Source organism: Hemibagrus wyckioides, linkage group LG15 (assembly GCF_019097595.1).
Source record: "Hemibagrus wyckioides isolate EC202008001 linkage group LG15, SWU_Hwy_1.0, whole genome shotgun sequence".
NCBI classification, from domain to species: Eukaryota; Metazoa; Chordata; class Actinopteri; order Siluriformes; family Bagridae; genus Hemibagrus; species Hemibagrus wyckioides.
Genome location: NC_080724.1, coordinates 18,834,704 through 18,853,058, shown reverse-complemented (window position 1 = coordinate 18,853,058; position 18,355 = coordinate 18,834,704). Strand labels below are relative to the sequence as shown.

The 18,355-nt window shown below is 41.7% G+C and overlaps 1 protein-coding gene across 1 annotated transcript; it reads right to left on the bottom strand.

The window, feature by feature from the left end:
• Positions 1 to 75: 75 nt before the first annotated feature.
• tbpl1 (TBP-like 1) lies at positions 76 to 7,732 on the bottom strand. The gene is made up of 7 exons (XM_058410232.1): positions 7,533 to 7,732; positions 5,866 to 6,056; positions 4,200 to 4,282; positions 4,030 to 4,093; positions 3,825 to 3,928; positions 1,467 to 1,561; positions 76 to 585 (listed from the first exon to the last, which is right to left on the bottom strand). Exons 2-7 carry the CDS (start codon positions 5,998 to 6,000, stop codon positions 506 to 508), a joined length of 561 nt encoding a protein of 186 aa, XP_058266215.1. The 5' UTR covers positions 6,001 to 6,056; positions 7,533 to 7,732; the 3' UTR covers positions 76 to 505.
• Between the last annotated feature and the right edge of the window lie 10,623 nt (positions 7,733 to 18,355).

Here is an 18,355-nt window from a genome sequence, read left to right as displayed (position 1 = left end):
TCTGTTTCAAGAAGCATAGATTCAAGCAGTTTCTACCTATTTACTCTCACAAATAAGTGAGATGCAGCACGATGATGATTTTATTCAGTCTTTATTACAAAATACCAAATGGGAACATATTACATAAACACGTAACCTGTACACTGCCTCATAAAGCAGAGTGTTTTTGTTCGACAGAATGCAGCAGGTAAGTAAATATCACATCACGTCCTCTTTAGTGCGGCCGCTCTCGTTATTTTTTATCGTCCGTCCTCGGTGTTGCTCTACTAAAGCCAGCTTCAGTTTTTGTTTTTGCATTTCTCTGTAAAACTCCCAACGTTTCGGAAAAAACAGCAACAGCTTTTCGTCGACTTTGGTGTCCATGCACTAAAATAACGTTTGATTAAAATGGTCGATTACTACACGACGATGAGGCCAACAGTTTAAAGTCTTAAAACACATTCATTTATAAGGTGCTTCTTCAGTTTTTCCAGACTGTGTGTGTGTGTGTGTGTGTGTGTGTGTTTTACGCCAGTTTTTTCTGACACTCGAACAATAGAGGATATATCTGTTCCACAGCTGAGGCAACACTCTGAACATTTGGTCCTGGGAAGAAACAAAGCATTTCAAAAACATCAGGGATCATCATAAGCATCTTGCACATTTTATATCATCAATTTAGAAGTATATAAACTGGTATAATGAATATCTGACTATTTGGGATATCGATTTTAAGTAAGATTGATTTCTTTTCTTAATAGAGACACAGTAAAGAAAGCTTTGCTCATTCTCTCTCGCTCTAAAAAAAATCACCACTATGATGAAACACTTCAATCCTGATGGGTGTGGCCTGTTCCAGGATGACTCCTCCCTCATCTACGGTGCATGAGGGCTCACTAAATGTTTCAGATTTTTTTCCAGATATAAGCGGCCGTAGGCAAAGGTTTGGTTTGACCACCGATACTTAATAATAAACATCCCATTTATTTATTTATTTCTACGTCTTTTCTGCATCAATAAATTAGCTTGAGTATTATTTGCATTTATTTTGACTGCTGCGAGAGCAGGCGGTTCCTGTGTAGTCGGAACAGGAACTGTACATGCTACAGCTAAACCTCAGTTGGACAGACTTCCAGGGACGTGTGGGAAGGAATGCTGAGGTGCAGATGAAGCCGAAGATCTTACTAAAAAAAATTCTGTTCCACCATTTCACTGGCACTGGGTGAAATTTGACTGCTTGATGATCACGACCTTCAAGCTGCGTTCAACTCACTAAATCAAGTAAGTTGTATACTTTTAATGCTCTAAGCGGATTATTTCTCTGACAGAAAATGCATCCCTCAGATATTTCCCATTTATGTTAATTCGATTTCTCTGTAGCTCTCTCGGAACTCTGTGGTCATCATTCCTACTTTTTAGTAGCACTTAATGTGCTTGGTGGAAATCATACAAAGGCTCTTTGTAGAGGAATTGTGTGTGGTGTGTACCTGTAACTGTGATGCTGCCCGTGGAGAACACCTGCACTGTGCTCCTAAGGGTTTTAATTCTGTATGAAGCAGCTGGGTGAATCTCAGGCTCATAGCTGTACGAACAAAACAAAACCAAAACAAACTTTTTATTAGACATTTTCACTGCATTTACATTGACATTTACATCTGTGGCATTTGGCACACGCCCTTATCCAGACTGACGTGGTTTGAATTCATTGTCAATGATGCATTAATACTGGTTCACCGTTCACTAGGTTGTAGTAACAAGCAACCAGTGACTGTTCTGACATCATGGGGAGGTTCATTCCTAGGAGCAGGGACAGAGAGAGAGAGTCTTGATGCGTATCCAACCTGAGAGATGGTGGGAATAGTCAAGCAGTGCTAGAAGATCTGAGTGCAGATCGGGGTGTGATAAGTGATAAGTCACTGGTCTGTTTTTGGCTCTGTAGGCAAGCGTTTTATATCTGATGCTGGATGAACCCAGTGTAAGGAGTGAAGGAGAACTTCAGAAGGTTGTCATGCAGCTGCATTTTGGATCCTTTGTAGAAATCGAATTGCGCTCAGAATTGCGCAGTAGCCAAGTCTCGACTGAGCGTGCACCTGAGTGGCCTGTGTGGATAAAAACTGCCGAATAAAGCAAGATCCTAGTAAAAGGACAGTTGATTGTCCATGGTTGCCCCAAGGTTGCATGCAGTGGCTGAAGGGGAGATCAGCGAGTTTACATGGGGATGAAGAGCAGTTCTGTTTTGCTAGGAACTAAGCTTTAGCTTTAATTTAGAAATTGGTAAATCAGATCCCTAACGAGCAAACCCGAGATCAGTCTCAGTGGCAAGACAGACATTTTGAAATAACACGAGAAAGAACAGAATCTTCTGAGTGACAACGGATGAAGTGATTGCAAACCTTCTTCTTTTACACAGCTTTAATCACGACAGTGTTTATGACTACAGAGTTAGGTCTTGGGCACAAATTTACAGGAAATTTTGTATTTTTTTATATTTGCATATTGTATTTAGAACTGTAGTCCTGAGGGTTTGAAGATTTTCTGAGCTCTAACACACTCCATAAACCTGGAAACAAACTAGAATGGAATCAGTAATCTCTGTCAAAATGCTGGAGCCTGAGCGTCTCTGCAGCGTTCTCACCACTAGAGGGCGCTGTAACACTTTTTTCTGTAGCGATCTCAAACATACAATAAATGAATTGTTTTGGGTTAGGACTTTTAAACCTCAGTGTTGTCAAAGGAGCTACTGTTGGGCCTCTGATCCTTTAACCCGCAAGTGCTCAGGACTTCGCTTGTATTATATTCTGTCTCACTATGAATAAATGGAGTATCTGAACGGCTCAGCTGTACTCAGAAGCTGTGTTGGATGACGGTATCCGCTGAATAAAGGGATGTAAAAGTGTTTCTCACTGTGTATCACATTTCCTCTTAAACCTGACACACGGCCGTGCTTCTGCCACAGACCGAATTTCCTCAATTTTTTGCAAATTGGTTTGGAAATTGAAGTAACAAATTCAAATGACAACTCAGCTTCTTCCTGCAATTTAGATGTTGGAGTGTAGCTGTGGGGATTAGTGATCATTCAAGAGCGTTCGTGAGATCAGACATTGATGTTGTAAAAGTGAGGAGGTCTGGGGTTCAGTCAAGTGTTCCAGTTCATTAATGGGGTTGAGTCAGAGTCAGGGCTCAGTGCAGGACAGTTCTTCCACTCTAACCCTCACACACCATGTCTTCATGGAGCTCTGTGCTTTGTGCACAGGGGCATTGTCATGCTTGTGCCTCTTAATTCTAGGGAAGGGAAAGTGTAACACTAGAGCATGCAAAGCAATATCATTCTGTAGTATTGTGAGCTTCCAACTTTGAGGAAGAACCACATGGGCGTGTGATGGTCAGGTGTCCATCTTTGTACATCCAGCATTGTACATCCTTTTTTTGAATCCATGTACAAGATGCCACTAAGGAACAATAACGTATCAGAACGAACGTGTGATTAGTCTTGCAGTCAGAACTGCTGTTATTGGAAAACGAATCCTTCTGACCAGTCAGATTTGAGAATTAACAGTGCTATAGTAGAAACAAAAAGTAAAACAGTGATACGTTCAAATGATCAAGCCATCTAAGGGAGGTTTTCCTCGCCAGTCGCCTCAGCCTTGCTCATTAGGGATTAATACAAACAAAATGAAATATAAGTCTAATATTGATCTTGAACTTTTAGTCTAATATTCTGTAGTATATTTCTTATGTTCTGTAAAGCTGCTTTGAGACAATTTCCACTGTTAAAAGCACTATACAAATACTAGACTTTATAGATTTTGAAAACTTCTGATTCCAAATGAAAATGAAGATCGTACCTGGCTATGGGACGGTTGTTCTTGGTGAACTCGATAAGACGGATCTGAAAAGGCATGGAGCACACTGCCAGGACGTTTACTATCTTAAAATCTGAAAACCTGACCTGCAGGAGAGTGTACACACACACACACACACAATTAGTGATTTAATTCAATAAAGAATAATCAATAGGAATGTAAACAAGCTCCAAAACTGAATGTCAACCTTGAATCCTATCTTCTGGAGGCAGCGAGCTAACCGCCTGGCACCCAGTTTAGCCTCGTCCTCACTACGGAGAGAAAGATGGAGAAGTGACATGGAGCTTATTAGCTAGGGGACTGATTAGGTTAGACGCGTATGAGTAAAAGAACGAAAGAGGTTTCTGTCATTAAGACCTTGTTGCTCCAGTGCAAATGATTTTCCCTGATGACCATATGGAGGCAGTGATGCGAGGTTTGCGGAGCTTCATCAGCACTTTCTGGAAGGAGACGGAATACAAGCAGCATTACAGTCAGGAGGATCAGGCCCATTTGTAAAGAATAAAACAGGATGTGGCATGCTATGTTGTAAACACAGTACAGTTTCCATGTAGTCCTTTTCACAAATCGCCACCAGGTGCTTGAGAGTCTGTTTTAGTTGAGACACTATAAAGTTTTACATGCACGCTTTCTCACTACTTGCTGTACTTGAAATATTATTTCAGGAAGAAAGTAAGTGTGCATGTAAACATTTTTAATGTCTAGTAAAACCCTGTATACACTCACACTCCAGTTTCTGCAGCACATCTTAGACAACATTATCTCAATGCACTTGTGTGGACTGACCCAAGAGAGAAAATTGTGGTTTTAATTATTTTGTAATCATCATTATCAAAGTATCATCAGAATTTGAGGCCTTTTTATACTTTTAGCCAAAAATGTGGCATTTTTTAAGCTGAACACATCATTGTCATGACTAATATGTACTGTATATAGATGATGTTAAATATATATATATATATAATTTCCATCCATCCTATCCTACACAGGGAGACAGAGAACCCTTGGACAGACTGCCAACCCAGCAGGGCACAATTGCGCACATGCTCACACAGTATGGACAATTCAGAGATGAAACAGTGCTCTGTTCACATTCTCATAAACACACTCCTAACCCTTGTTTAAAGCCTTCCCAGAAGAGTTGAAGCTGTTATAGCTGCAAAGGGCGGGACAACTCCATATTACATTCATGTGCATGTAAAGGCAGGCGTCCCAGTTTTGGCCTGGCTCTCAGTCTCTGCTCTAATTCATCTCAAAGGTGTTCTATCAAATTGAGGTCAGTTCCTCCACACCAAACTCGCTCATCCATGACTTTATGGACCTTGCTTTGTGCACTGGTGTGCAGTCATGTTAGAACAGGAAGGGGTCATCCCCAAACTGTTCCCACAAAGTTGGGAGCATGAAATTGAGTTCCTTTCACTCAAACTAAGGGGCCGAACCCAACCCCTGAAAAGCAGCACTTGAATTTAATGATTTGGAGGGGTGTCCCAAAACTTTTGGCAATACAGTGTATGCAGGCCAGAGGCAAGAGTCGAACCCTGAACCTCGGAGATGTGAGGCAAACCTAGTAGCCACCATGACCACTAACCATATACCTGTCTAATTTTATCCAAGTCAAACATATACTGGTAGGTTTTATTTCACGGTAATGAACTTAAACCCTTCTCTGTTTAATGAGACGCGAGGGTGCCATGTCGGATTTAAGACATGAGAGCAAAACTTAAACTTAACACATAAGAAACAGAGGAGGGGGACGGCAGTGTGAGTTAATATCAGACAGTTCAAAACATCTGCATGGCTGTCAGTCATTCCAGATTAATATGTCGATTGATTCATGATTTCATTCAAAAATATTACTCTTCTGATATATTGTTGAGTGACCGGTCTGTCCTACCTTCTAACCAATCAGATTTGAGAACTCTACTGTCCACTAAGTTACACTTCTACCTAATTCCACTCCCATCTGCTGCCATGTTTCTATTTTAACTCTACAGCAGTTTGACTCTTGGAATTCGTCACGCACCCCGACTTCCGGTCTGTAGATGACGTTGTTCCCTTCCAGGCCGATAGTGCGCAGGTTTAAATGACACCTGGTCCTGAAGACAGAAACCACGTTTGTGATGATAATATCCAGCGCCACATCGTTACTCGGTTCCATGAGGCCTCTTTGGACGGAGGGAGCTTTACAGATACATGTCACGTTCCAGGAGGAGCCTAAAGAAAACCAAAGGCATACAGTTATATATCAGATATTAGATATATAGTGCACTTGATGTTTATTAGGGAAGATATCCTGTGAATGTAGGCTTCCAAATGACAACATTTCTCATCTCTAACCCCAGAACTGCCGATATTAAGTTAGTCTGTGACACAAAATATATGATTCAGCAGCTGGGAACATGTGTGTGCTGTGTGTGACTAGTATTGAAGCCATTTCATAAAAACGGTGTCCCTATAATGTCTGCTTTTTCCGTTTTATCTTATAGTTTTTACACACAATCAGTCAAAGCTCTCCATCAAAATGAGAGAAATAAATTGGTCATAAATAATAATTACAGGTTTTTTTCTTTAGAGAGAATGCGATTATCGTTAAGACATGTTAGGGGTCTGACCTGCCATCAGTTTTAGCTTTAAGTAAGGAATAAAACACAATGCATGCAGGTATAGGAAAATAATAAAGGACAGGTTGGTGTAATGAAGCCCGATGTAAAGCGGAGTAACTCTTACAACCTGAAAGAGTATTCAATTTTGGGATGAAAGAACGTATCCCTAAGCGCACACCTGACCATCACACCCATACGTGTCTCTTCACCAAACTGTTCACAATATTGGAAGCCCACAATTGTCTAGAAGGCCTCAGTATGCTGTAGTGTTACAGTTTCCCTTCAACCCTGCTCCAGCATGACAATGCCCCTGTGCACAAAGCACACAGCTCCATGAAGACATGATGTGTGAAGGTTGAACCGGAGTGTCCTGCACAGAGCTCTGACTCGGACTCAACCCCACTGAACATGGAGCACCGACTGAACCCCAGACCTCCTCACTCTCACACCATCGGTGTCTGATCTCCCTAAATCTCTCATAGCTGAATGATCACTAATCCCCACAGCCACGCTCCAACATCTGGTGGAACGCCTTCCCTGAAGAGTGGAGCTTTGTATAACAGAAAATGGGGAAATAAATCTGACAAGGCACATATGTATGTAATGGTCAGCCATGTGCATACCTGTGACCATATGATGCAGTTTATTTTTTTTTTTAGCATGCACAAAGCATCAAGGGATGTTTGTAGCACGGAACATAACGAGATAAGGAGTGGTTAGCATTAGCTCTGCTAGCTAACCAGACCTGCAGTATTTTTTTTTATATATATAGCAAAGTATAATTAAGGCTTTGCATAAAACCCGTGGTAATGTGTTAATAAGCTAAAACAAGACCTCCTAAATACTGATTTATACTTTAAACTGGCAACCGGGTTCCTTGTTCTTAATGCAGACTTAGATATCTTCACCAGCCATCAAAATGAACTGAATAAAACATCGCTTTCTATTAACACGTTATAAACAGTCTGGTCTGTTATTACGAGTCGCAATCACTCCGCTACTAACGCGTTACTAACTTCACCAGGTTGTTATTACAAATCGCATAACAACGAAGCGCAGCCAAAAAAAAAATAAATAAACAACTTACTTGGGGGGGGGGGAAACCGAGAAGTTTTATTTTTGCAGAACTATTATAAAATCGTGTCTGTGGGAAACGCGGCTCTCGGTGTGAGGAGATGAATAAAACAGCTACACTGCGCTTCTGCTACACAAAACTAAACAAAGGCTTTTCCGTACTGGCTTATACATAGCAACAGACTAGCGGCCATTGGTGTCGGTGACGTCACTTCCCGTTGCTATGGTGGTAGGAGTAAGTATGGCTGCCTAACGCTTTCACGCCGCTCAGTGGATTCGGAGGACGAAGCGGCGCTTAGCTGATGGCCATGTCTTACAGTACAGGTTCAGACAATGAGCCTAAAACACCCAAACTGTACCTAAATATAATAATGACATACAAATTACGTAATCATGTTTCCCCCCACCCCACCCTGTGAAGCAACAACAACAAATAAATAAATATTTTGCTACCTCACAATTTGTGGGAAGGAGGAGTGCTAAGGTGGCGTTAGCATCACGACATTAGCACACTGACCAGTTTTTGCGAGGAATGGGTGAAGAAAAGGAAAAATGTGGGCGAGAATCAAGGGGAAGGTGTACAAGACAGTGGTGAGACCGGCCACGCTGTACAGTTTAGAGGCAGTGTGACTGAGGAAGAGACTGGAGGTAGCAGAGCTGAAGATGTTGAGGTTCTCTGAGGTTGGACAGGAGTACATCAGAGGGACCGCTCATGTTGGACGTTTGGGGGACAGAGTTAGGGAGGACAGATTAAGATGGTTTGGACATGTTCAGAGGAGGGAGAGTGAGTATATTGGTAGGAGAATGTTGGACATGGAGCTGCCAGGCAGGAGGCAAAGTGGAAGGCCAAAGAGGAGGTATATGGATGGAATAAATGAGGATATGAAGCTAGTGGGTGCAAGTGTTGAGGATACAGAAGACAGGGATAGGTGGAGAGAGACGATTCTCTGTGGCGACCCCTGAAGGGAAAAGCCGAAAGAAGAAGAAGTCACGAGTACTTGAGTAAAAATACAATTTCAATAATACTTTCAATGTACCTGAGTGAAGTACAGTAACAAGAATTACAATTACTGAGGTATTTTCCACTCCTGAGCACTCTTTGCAAATGTCTCCCATTATGTTTATTTATCGTTGCCGTTAAAGCTTTTTACTTCTGACCTTTCCATTTACAGTATAAATGAAAATAAATACAAATCATGTGAATAATAAACTCTCGCATGACAGATGTGAAAAGTGAACATGAAAGTATGTGAATCGTGTGGACAACTTACAAGGTCCAGTGCTTACAAAACACCTTCTCTGTTATATCTGGTGTACCGGGGATATGATCTGGATCAGTGCATCAATGAATAGATATGACTTTACCTCTCTCTTTCTCTCTCCATCACTCTCGCACTCACTCACTCTCTTAGTCTCTCTCTCTTTCTTTACCCCCCACTCTCTCTCCATTTGTCGCTCTAACTACCTCTCTCTTACTCTTCTCACCTCTCTTTGTCTCTGTGTCTCTCTCTCTATCACTCACTCACTCAATTTCTCTCTCTCTCTCTCCCTCACTCTCTCCATTTGTCTCTCTCTCTTTAACTCTCTCTTCCTCTTCTCACCTCTCTCCATCTCACTTTGTCTCTCTTTGTCTCTGTGTCTCTCTCTCTCCATCACATACTCACTCACTCACTCTCTCTCTCTCTCTCTCTCCATCACTCACTCTCTCTCTCTCCATCACTCACTCACTCACTCACTCTCTCTCTCTCTCTCTCTCTCTCCATCACTCACTCACTCTCTCTCTCTCTCTCTCTCTCTCTCTCTCTCTCTCTCTCTCTCTCCATCACTCACTCACTCTCTCTCTCTCTCCATCACTCACTCACTCACTCACTCACTCACTCACTCACTCTCTCTCTCTCCATCACTCACTCACTCTCTCTCTCTCTCTCTCTCTCTCCATCACTCACTCACTCACTCACTCACTCTCTCTCTTTCTCTCTCTCTCTCTCTCTCTCTCTCCATCACTCACTCACTCTCTCTCTCTCTCTCTCTCTCTCTCTCCATCACTCACTCACTCTTTCTCTCTCTCTCCATCACTCACTCTCTCTCTCTCTCCATCACTCACTCACTCACTCACTCACTCACTCACTCACTCACTCATCTGATAATGATTTCCATTTCATGTAATTAAAAAACAAGGGACACACCTAAGTGTTGGAGAACACATCAGAGTGTCTGTTTTCTTTTGTATTATTTAAGATCACGAATGAAAAAATAAATGGCTTTTCTTGATGGATTGCACACCCCTTGTGTTTTGCTTAGAGATGTTTACAAAGTGCAGTGCCTGGAATCCAGCTTTAACTGCACCATTTTCACATACACTCAAGTGAAATTCGGGCTTTCTCCACGCATCCCTAAATCCAACACTGTTCCAGAACACCACTTAGGGGTTTGTCTCTGACACCGTTTCTGTGATCGGCCGTAGCTGTAAGATCCTCTTTATTCACAGCTTTCTACGGCTGTGTTTATTTTGTCCTGTCTCATGTCCAGTTTTGAAGGTCATCAGCTTTTTTTTTTTTTGGTCCGAAGTGGACACATCTGGTCCGAGTGCGTTGTTTGTGGTTTGTGGTTTTTGGAAAGGTGACAGCCGAATTGGAAGTGGCGATTTTGACGTGGCCGAGACGAGAGCCGGGTGCTGAGGGTTCTCAGCTGTTTTAGTGGTCCATGAATGAGAGTGGAGTACAGGAGCGCTTTAGTGAATGAACAGGGATGATGGGATGGTGCGTCCTGTACCTCGCTGGTCATGTACTATCCTTTAAACAGATGGTAAGAGAATGCGTCCTTTTATGAGGATATTATCAGTGAGGCTCCCAAGAGATATGTGATATTGCTTTTATCTGGCGCTCTCTCTTCTTTTTTTATAAGAATGTGTTTACAGAGGCATCTGAAGTTCACTTATTTGGACTTTTGTACTCCTTATGCCCCCACTCTCTCTCTCTCTCTCTCTCTCTCTCTCTCCCTCTCTCTCTCTCAACTGGACCTCTCCCAAGCACAACAACACAATAGCTTTCGAGTGATTCAGTGCTGTTGTTTGCTCTTCCTTGGTTACCAGATAGGCTTTGTGAGATCTTGAGGGCCACTCTGGCAGAAATATACTGATGTAAATAAAATAAATTCTGCTTGGAAAAGGCCTGTAGAGATGTCCCAAGCTGTTTACTATAAAGCATGAGATTTAAAGCAGGTTAGGCCAGTGTCGGACCACAAGCGACGTCCCCCACCAACCCCCCGATACCCCCCATCTCCCTCCTTCTCCTCCCCACCGCTGCAGCCTTCAGAGACTTAAGTGTGTTTATAGACTATAAAATAGAACTTAATGTCATTGAAATTCTCTTCCTGAGAGAAATAATGCAGTGCTCATTGAGATAGAAGATACATAAACAGGCAGCAGAGAGAATAAACACATTCTCCATCACTCCCTTTAGTCCTGAGAGAGGTCAGCCTGAGAACATGTCTTCGTCTCGTCTCGTCTCTTCTCTTCTCCACTCTTCGCTATCTTTCTTTCTTTATTTATTTCTATCTCCTTTCACTTCTTCTTATGAATCTCATTTCATCTTCTCTTCTCTTCTCTTCTCTTCTCTTCTCTTCTCTTCTCTTCTCTTCTCTTCTCTTCACTTCGCTATGTTTCTTTCTTTCTCCTCTCACTTCTTCTTATGAATCTCATTTCATCTTCTCTTCTCTTCTCTTCTCTTCTCTTCTCTTCTCTTCTCTTCTCTTCTCTTCTCTTCTCTTCTCTTCTCTTCTCTTCACTCCAGCTAATATCATCTCATTTAATCTCTAGTCTCAACTCCTTTTCTTTTTTCTCTCTTCCCCTCCTCTTGTCGTCTCTCCTCTCATGTTGAGTGCTGGTTAGTTGAGTCATTTTGCGGGTCAGAATAAGGAAGTTCTGGAGCTGTTACTCACTTTGCAAGAAAACAAACATATATCATCATCTGGAAACTGCTCTGTGTGCATACCATTCTTGTAAAGAGGGGCATGGGGTCAATCCAGGCTGGAAGCAGAGGTCTTACAATCCCGCACTTGGAGAGGAGTGTTTAGGGTTAGCGGAGAGGCGCAGGAGAAACGAGTACTTGGCAGCTCTCAGAGAGGAGCGTTTGAGTTTCAGGAAAAACGCTTTGAACCCTTTTTTAAAAGCAAAATCATTTGCATCTGGACGTCCTGATATCCAGCATGAGAGCGGAGACGTTTAGATGCCATGACGTATTAAAGGTTGTTTGGTCTGATAAACGTGTTCTGAGGTAATGGCACGAGCTGTAAACAGAGAAAGGCGGAGCACGACATGGCCATCATGTTTACTTTGGTCAGACATCACACAAAACTCCAATGCTGGGAAAACAGCAATAGTGCATTCTGGGAACGTATTAGTACTGAAGAGCCGTCCATTGTTTATATGTGGTTTTTATACAAGTCTTAATACATGAAAACTCGACTGTCTCAGGATTGCAGGCAGCGGTGGAAAAAAAAAAGGGACACAGCGCAGCAGTGCAGGGGAGTTTCAGAGCTCTGCATCTTGTCTTTCTTACATCTGGGAAAGAGGAAAGAGAGCAAGATAAGGAGGAAAAGTTTGAGTCAGCAAGTAAGCCAATGAGTGAGATAGTGTGTGACAGAGACGTTGAGACACTGTGTGTGTGTGTGTGTGTGTGTTTGAGAGAGAGAGAGAGAGAGAGAGAGAGGACATAGACTTTCCTAAAAGTGAAACACACATGTAACTTATATATATATATATATATATATATATATATATATATATATATATATATATATATATATATATACACTATATTGCCAAAAGTATTCGCTCACCTGCCTTGACTCGCATATGAACTTAAGTGACATCCCATTCCTAATCCATAGGGTTCAATATGACGTCGGTCCACCCTTTGCAGCTATAACAGCTTCAACTCTTCTGGGAAGGCTGTCCACAAGGTTTAGGAGTGTGTTTATGGGAATTTTTGACCATTCTTCCAGAAGCGCATTTGTGAGGTCACACACTGATGTTGGACGAGAAGGCCTGGCTCTCAGTCTCCGCTCTAATTCATCCCAAAGGTGTTCTATCGGGTTGAGGTCAGGACTCTGTGCAGGCCAGTCAAGTTCATCCACACCAGACTCTGTCATCCATGTCTTTATGGACCTTGCTTTGTGCACTGGTGTACAGTCATGTTGGAAGAGGAAGGGGCCAGCTCCAAACTGTTCCCACAAAGTTGGGAACATGGAATTGTCCAAAATGTCTTGGTATGCTGAAGCATTCAGAGTTCCTTTCACTGGAACTAAGGGGCCAAGCCCAGCTCCTGAAAAACAACCCCACACCATAATCCCCCCTCCACCAAACTTTACACTTGGCACAATGCAGTCAGACAAGTACCGTTCTCCTGGCAACCGCCAAACCCAGACTCGTCCATCAGATTGCCAGATGGAGAAGCACGATTCGTCACTCCAGAGAACGCGTCTCCACTGCTCTAGAGTCCAGTGGCGGCGTGCTTTACACCACTGCATCCGACGCTTTGCATTGCACTTGGTGATGTACGGCTTGGATGCAGCTGCTCGGCCATGGAAACCCATTCCATGAAGCTCTCTGCGCACTGTTCTTGAGCTAATCTGAAGGCCACATGAATTTTGGAGTTCTGTAGCGAATGACTCTGCAGAAAGTTGGCGACCTCTTCGCACTATGCGCCTCAGCATCCGCTGACCCCGCTCCGTCAGTTTACGTGGCCTACCACTTCGTGGCTGAGTTGCTGTCGTTCCCAAACACTTCCACGTTCTTATAATACAGCTGACAGTTGACTGTGGAATATTTAGGAGCGAGGAAATTTCACGACTGGATTTGTTGCACAGGTGGCATCCTATCACAGTTCCACGCTGGAATTCACTGAGCTCCTGAGAGCGACCCATTCTTTCACAAATGTTTGTAAAAACAGTCTGCATGCCTAGGTGCTTGATTTTATACACCTGTGGCCATGGAAGTGATTGGAACACCTGATTCTGATTATTTGGATGGGTGAGCGAATACTTTTGGCAATATAGTGTATATGCATAGATAGATAGATAGATAGAGAGAGAGAGAGAGAGAGAGAGAGAGAGAGAATATATTCATCAGCAGTGGCTCATGACCAAAGCTTTTATTTTGTTAGCAAGAGCAGGATGATATTAACAATGACATCAAACAAAGCTAACTAGAAGATGAACAGAAAGGGCCGGTGTTGGTTTGGGAGCCAAGCAGAAGCCACCCCTGAAATCCAAGATCAGCTGATTAAACAGGAGGAATCAGATGTTCCTTTGAAATAAAAACCTGCACCAGCAATTTGCAGATAAGAAGACGCTCCTGCAGCTCAGGTTTAGATCTTTAAGTGTGGATGAGATCATATCATTAACCAGCGTTTACAATTTTCAACCAAATCCTTACAGTATTTTTTTCGTACCCTTGTTATTACCCCTCCTGTTCACTGTTATTCCACAGAGCTTGGGGCAGCGTGAGTCTTTTCCCGATGGGCTTCTGTTAACTCTTGATGCAGTTCCCATTGTTGGCCACTAGAGGCAGTCACATTTACATTTCTGGCATTTGGCATACATCCTTATTCAGAGACTGACTTACAACTTATCTTATTTTACACAACTGAGCAATTGATATTTGCCCAGCAGTGGCAGCTTGGTGGACCTGGGATTCAAACTCACAACCTTCTGGTCAGTAGCACCAACTGGTCCACCCCACCCCACATCCTCCATAACTCTATGGAGCTGTATGGGGCAGACAGCAATCTATCAAACGTATTACTCCTCAAATTTATATTTGAAAAGAATGGAAATATCTGGATATCTTTATTCTTTGTTGAATGACAAAGTGGTGTGACTTGATTTGGAGTTTAAAAATGATTCATGCATCAAATCTGTGTGTAAATATTCCTTCAGTAAGCGTGTTATCCTGGTTAGCGTCAGAGTGGATCCGGAGCCGCTGGGTGTGAGGTTGGAATACACCCTGGATAGATCTCCAGTGGTTTTTGTGTGAGATGAATTCACAGTGTAGCTGCTGTTACTCTTCATTCTGTCTCTTCCAGTTTAATAATTAAAGCATTTAAATGCTAACGTTTTGAAGCAATTAGCAGTTGAATTCGCGTTTAAAGGAATTTGACAGCAGTAATATACACACCTGCAGTGTGTGTGTAATGGTTTCCTCTCTGTCTGATTTAGAAGCTGAAGATTTATGGTGGCAAAGTCTGGAGGCCTCTCAGTGCACTCAGTTTAACTGTGTGTGTGTGTGCGTGTGTGCGCGTGTGTGTGTGTGTGCGCGCGTGTGTGTGTGTGTGCGTGTATTATGGTAAACAGGGATATGTGAGAGATAAGGAATTATGTGTGTATGTTTACGATAAATGTGTGTGTGTGTGTGTGTGTCTGTGTTGAGAGAGCAGACTCACTTATATTCATAAACATAGAACTGGGAACCTCCATGTGTTTACATCAGCCATTCTTCCCCGAGCAGTCAGCAGCACCTCCGTCACTTATAATCTACCACACACACACACACACACACGTTACACCCATATACACACACCAACTAACTAACCAAATTCCAAACAGACAAACAAACCCTGCCACCCAACACAAACACACACACACACACACACACCTAATTCTAGCATTATGCCCACACACTTCAACCAAAAATAATCACAGGATTTACACACTCTCACACACCCACCTCCTCAAACACACATACAACTTGACTTTACAAAGCACCTTACGGTGATGAAGCCTGTGACAAAACCACACACACACACACACACACACACGGCAGTAAGTCTGAGCAATGTCAGGATGTAAAGAGAGACACAGAGAGATAGAGAGAAAGAGAGAGAGAGAGAGAGAGAGAGAGAGAGAGCAATGTTTATAGAGATGAATCTTTGTCCTCACAAACACCTCTCTCTCTCTGTCTCTCTCTCTCTCTCTCTCTCTCTTATCTCCACTGCTCAGATAAATAAGCTGATAGCAGGAGGGAGGATGGCAGATCCTGTAGTAGTGTATCTGTGCTGGTGATGTCAGCTGGACCACACAGTGATGTCACAGCACTTCCTGTCTCCAGAGTAAAGAGTATGTGTTTGTGTTTGTATTTGTTTTTTGTGTACACTGAAGTGCATTAAAGCTCAGATCGAGGACTTTCCGTAAGATGTCAGAATCAGAATTCGCTAAATGTATGAATTAGACAGGAAGTTAAATACAAAAAAGTTTAATACAAGAACATGTGTAATGTGCAAGGTCCAGACAATAAAAAGAAAATCAATTAAATTCAATTCAATTTGTAATTTATATTTATTTAATTTTATTCACTTTTAACAATGGACATTGTCTGACAGCAGCTTTAGAGAGGATAAGAAATATAGTACAAAAAGTTCAAGATTAATATTAGACTTAATTAATATTAATATTGATATATATTATATTATATTATATTATATTATATTATATTATATTATATTATATTATATTATATTATATTATATTATATTATATATTCTAATATTAATATTAATATTAGAATATTTAAATAAATAATTTGTATTTATCCCTATTTCCTATCATCCTCATCTGGGTGACACTGGAGAGTGCGAAAATATCAGTGGGCAATGGGACATTTAAAACAATATTTCTGTAATAATAAATAATCTATTTTTTAAAGTGAAACTATATTTCTTATTATTAGATCATTCTCAGTAAGGAATATCACACAACAGACGATGCAACACAGTCTGAAGTGAGTTATACAGTATAGTCTAATTTAATGTTGTGGAACATCCATGAGACAAGGTACTTTATGTACTCACTTACGCTATAGCCACTCTCTCTCTCTCTCTCTCTCTCTCTCTCAAAAACCCACAGTTAACTCCTTTATCTTTCTCTGGGAAACTTGGCGAAGCACCGTGACTGTTACATAAAGCACAGACCTCTATCCTTCTATACAACGATCAGCCATAACATTATGACCACCGAGAGGTGAAGTGAATAAGACTGATGATCTCCTCATCATGGCACCTGTTAGTGGGTGGGATATATTAGGCAGCAAGTGAACATTTTGTCCTCAAAGTTGATTAGAAGCAGGAAAAATGGACAAGCGTAAGGATTTGAGTGAGTTTGATGAAGGGCCAAATTGTGATGTCTAGACCACTGGATCAGAGCATCTCCAAAACTGCAGCTCTTGTGGGGTGTTCCCGGTCTGCAAAAGTTTCCTTTAAGTGTCCTTTGAGTCCAGTAGGTATCTGAGCAACATCTTGGTGCCAGATACCACAGCACACCTTCAGGGATCTAGTGGAGTCCATGCCTCGACAGGTCAGGGCTGGTTTGGCTGCATAAGGGGGAACAACACAATATTAGGCAGGTGGTCATAATGTTGTGCCTGATTGGTGTAAATGTCTCTTACACTAAAAAACGTCACCACTTCAATAGTTCACTGTTTTACTCTGTACTCAAAATCCTTGAAATCCCCCAGGATTTCACACAGAATGAAGCAAACTCAAGTTTTCAAAACTTGCACAAGTTTTCTGCTGATTTGGGCCGAGACGTGTCATGTCATGTCATCACAACACAAATTCAGCCAAAGATCTCTTCCATTCACATGTGTGGAAGATGAGTACAGAAAGTCATTAAATATGTATCTTCACCAGTACGTGTCAAAGAAGTATCCTGTGCTTGCAATTTCACTAATTTGAGTAGTTTTTCCCAAAAAAATCAAGCATTTTTGGCTGCAACAATCACAATGCACTCCTTTATTAGTCTTCGAGTGTGTGAGCTGTTGCTATAGAAACAGTGTAGAAGCTTGAAATAAGAAAAACATGCTTAGGAAATATGTTTATATTTTTTAGTTTATTGTAAAAGAAATTCTACATAGACTTTACACCAGAGTCAGTAGTTAAGCAATAAAACCCTCTCAGAGGAAAATAAATACAAACTTTACTGTTATAGACCATGAAGCCCTAAAGTTGATCATTTTTATATATTTTTTTAAATAACAGTAGTGTTTAATTCCTCTTCGACCACTTAAATGTAGAAACCAACAACCAGTGTGTGTGTGTGTGTGTGTGTGTGCACAGATAAAGATGAGATCCTCTGTCAGATAAAGATAGTAGATGAGGTTTTGACCTCATGCACATGCGTCACTGTCGGTGGTGAACTGGCCAGTGTGTGTGTGTGTGTGTGTGTGTGTGTGTGTAAGTAAGTGTTAGGAAAGTGAGTACTATTACACACTCAACAGACTGACGCATTTCATGTTTGGAGAGAAAATAATTCTTTGTGATTTAAGACTCTGTGGAGAATTAGTCCTCCATGTCTTATGGACACTTGTAATGTTCTGAACAATGTAGGGAAGTAGGGAGTTCTCTGTACTGTAGATATATAGATGAATCAGATCTGTGTGTGTGGGTGTGAGTGAGAGAGAGAGAGAGAGAGAGCATGTAAGGAGTATATATTTCTACCAAAACTTGTGTCTTTAATAGCCTGCTGAACATGAGAAATTTCTTACATTTTTATACGACTATTTTTGGTCACTATCCCAGTATATGACCTTTTTCAGCCTTGAACACTCTGTGAGTGTGTGTGTGTGTGTGTGAGAGTGAGTGAGTGTGTGTGTGTGTGTACTGCTGCTGCTCTGTGGGAGTCAGCCAGAGGTTTAGACACTGGGGGGAAAAGATTCCCAGGAAAAGATCCTTCATCATCACCACAGCAGCACTCATTAGTAACCATGATGAAGGAAGGAGCCATGAGCTTAAAGACGTAATGTTCTCCGTCCGACTTTTCATCACTGGCACAACATCACTGCTC

What these genes read in the sequence shown, in the direction of transcription:
- tbpl1 (XM_058410232.1), bottom strand. Translation starts at nt 6,000, where the DNA reads ATGGAACCGAGTAACGATGTGGCGCTGGATATTATCATCACAAACGTG. An exon ending in TCTACAGACCGGAAGTCGGG is followed by an intron (nt 4,283 to 5,865) that starts GTGCGTGACGAA and finishes GTCTCCTTCCAG; the next exon opens with AAAGTGCTGATGAAGCTCCG. An exon ending in ATTTGCACTGGAGCAACAAG is followed by an intron (nt 4,094 to 4,199) that starts GTCTTAATGACA and finishes TTCTCTCCGTAG; the next exon opens with TGAGGACGAGGCTAAACTGG.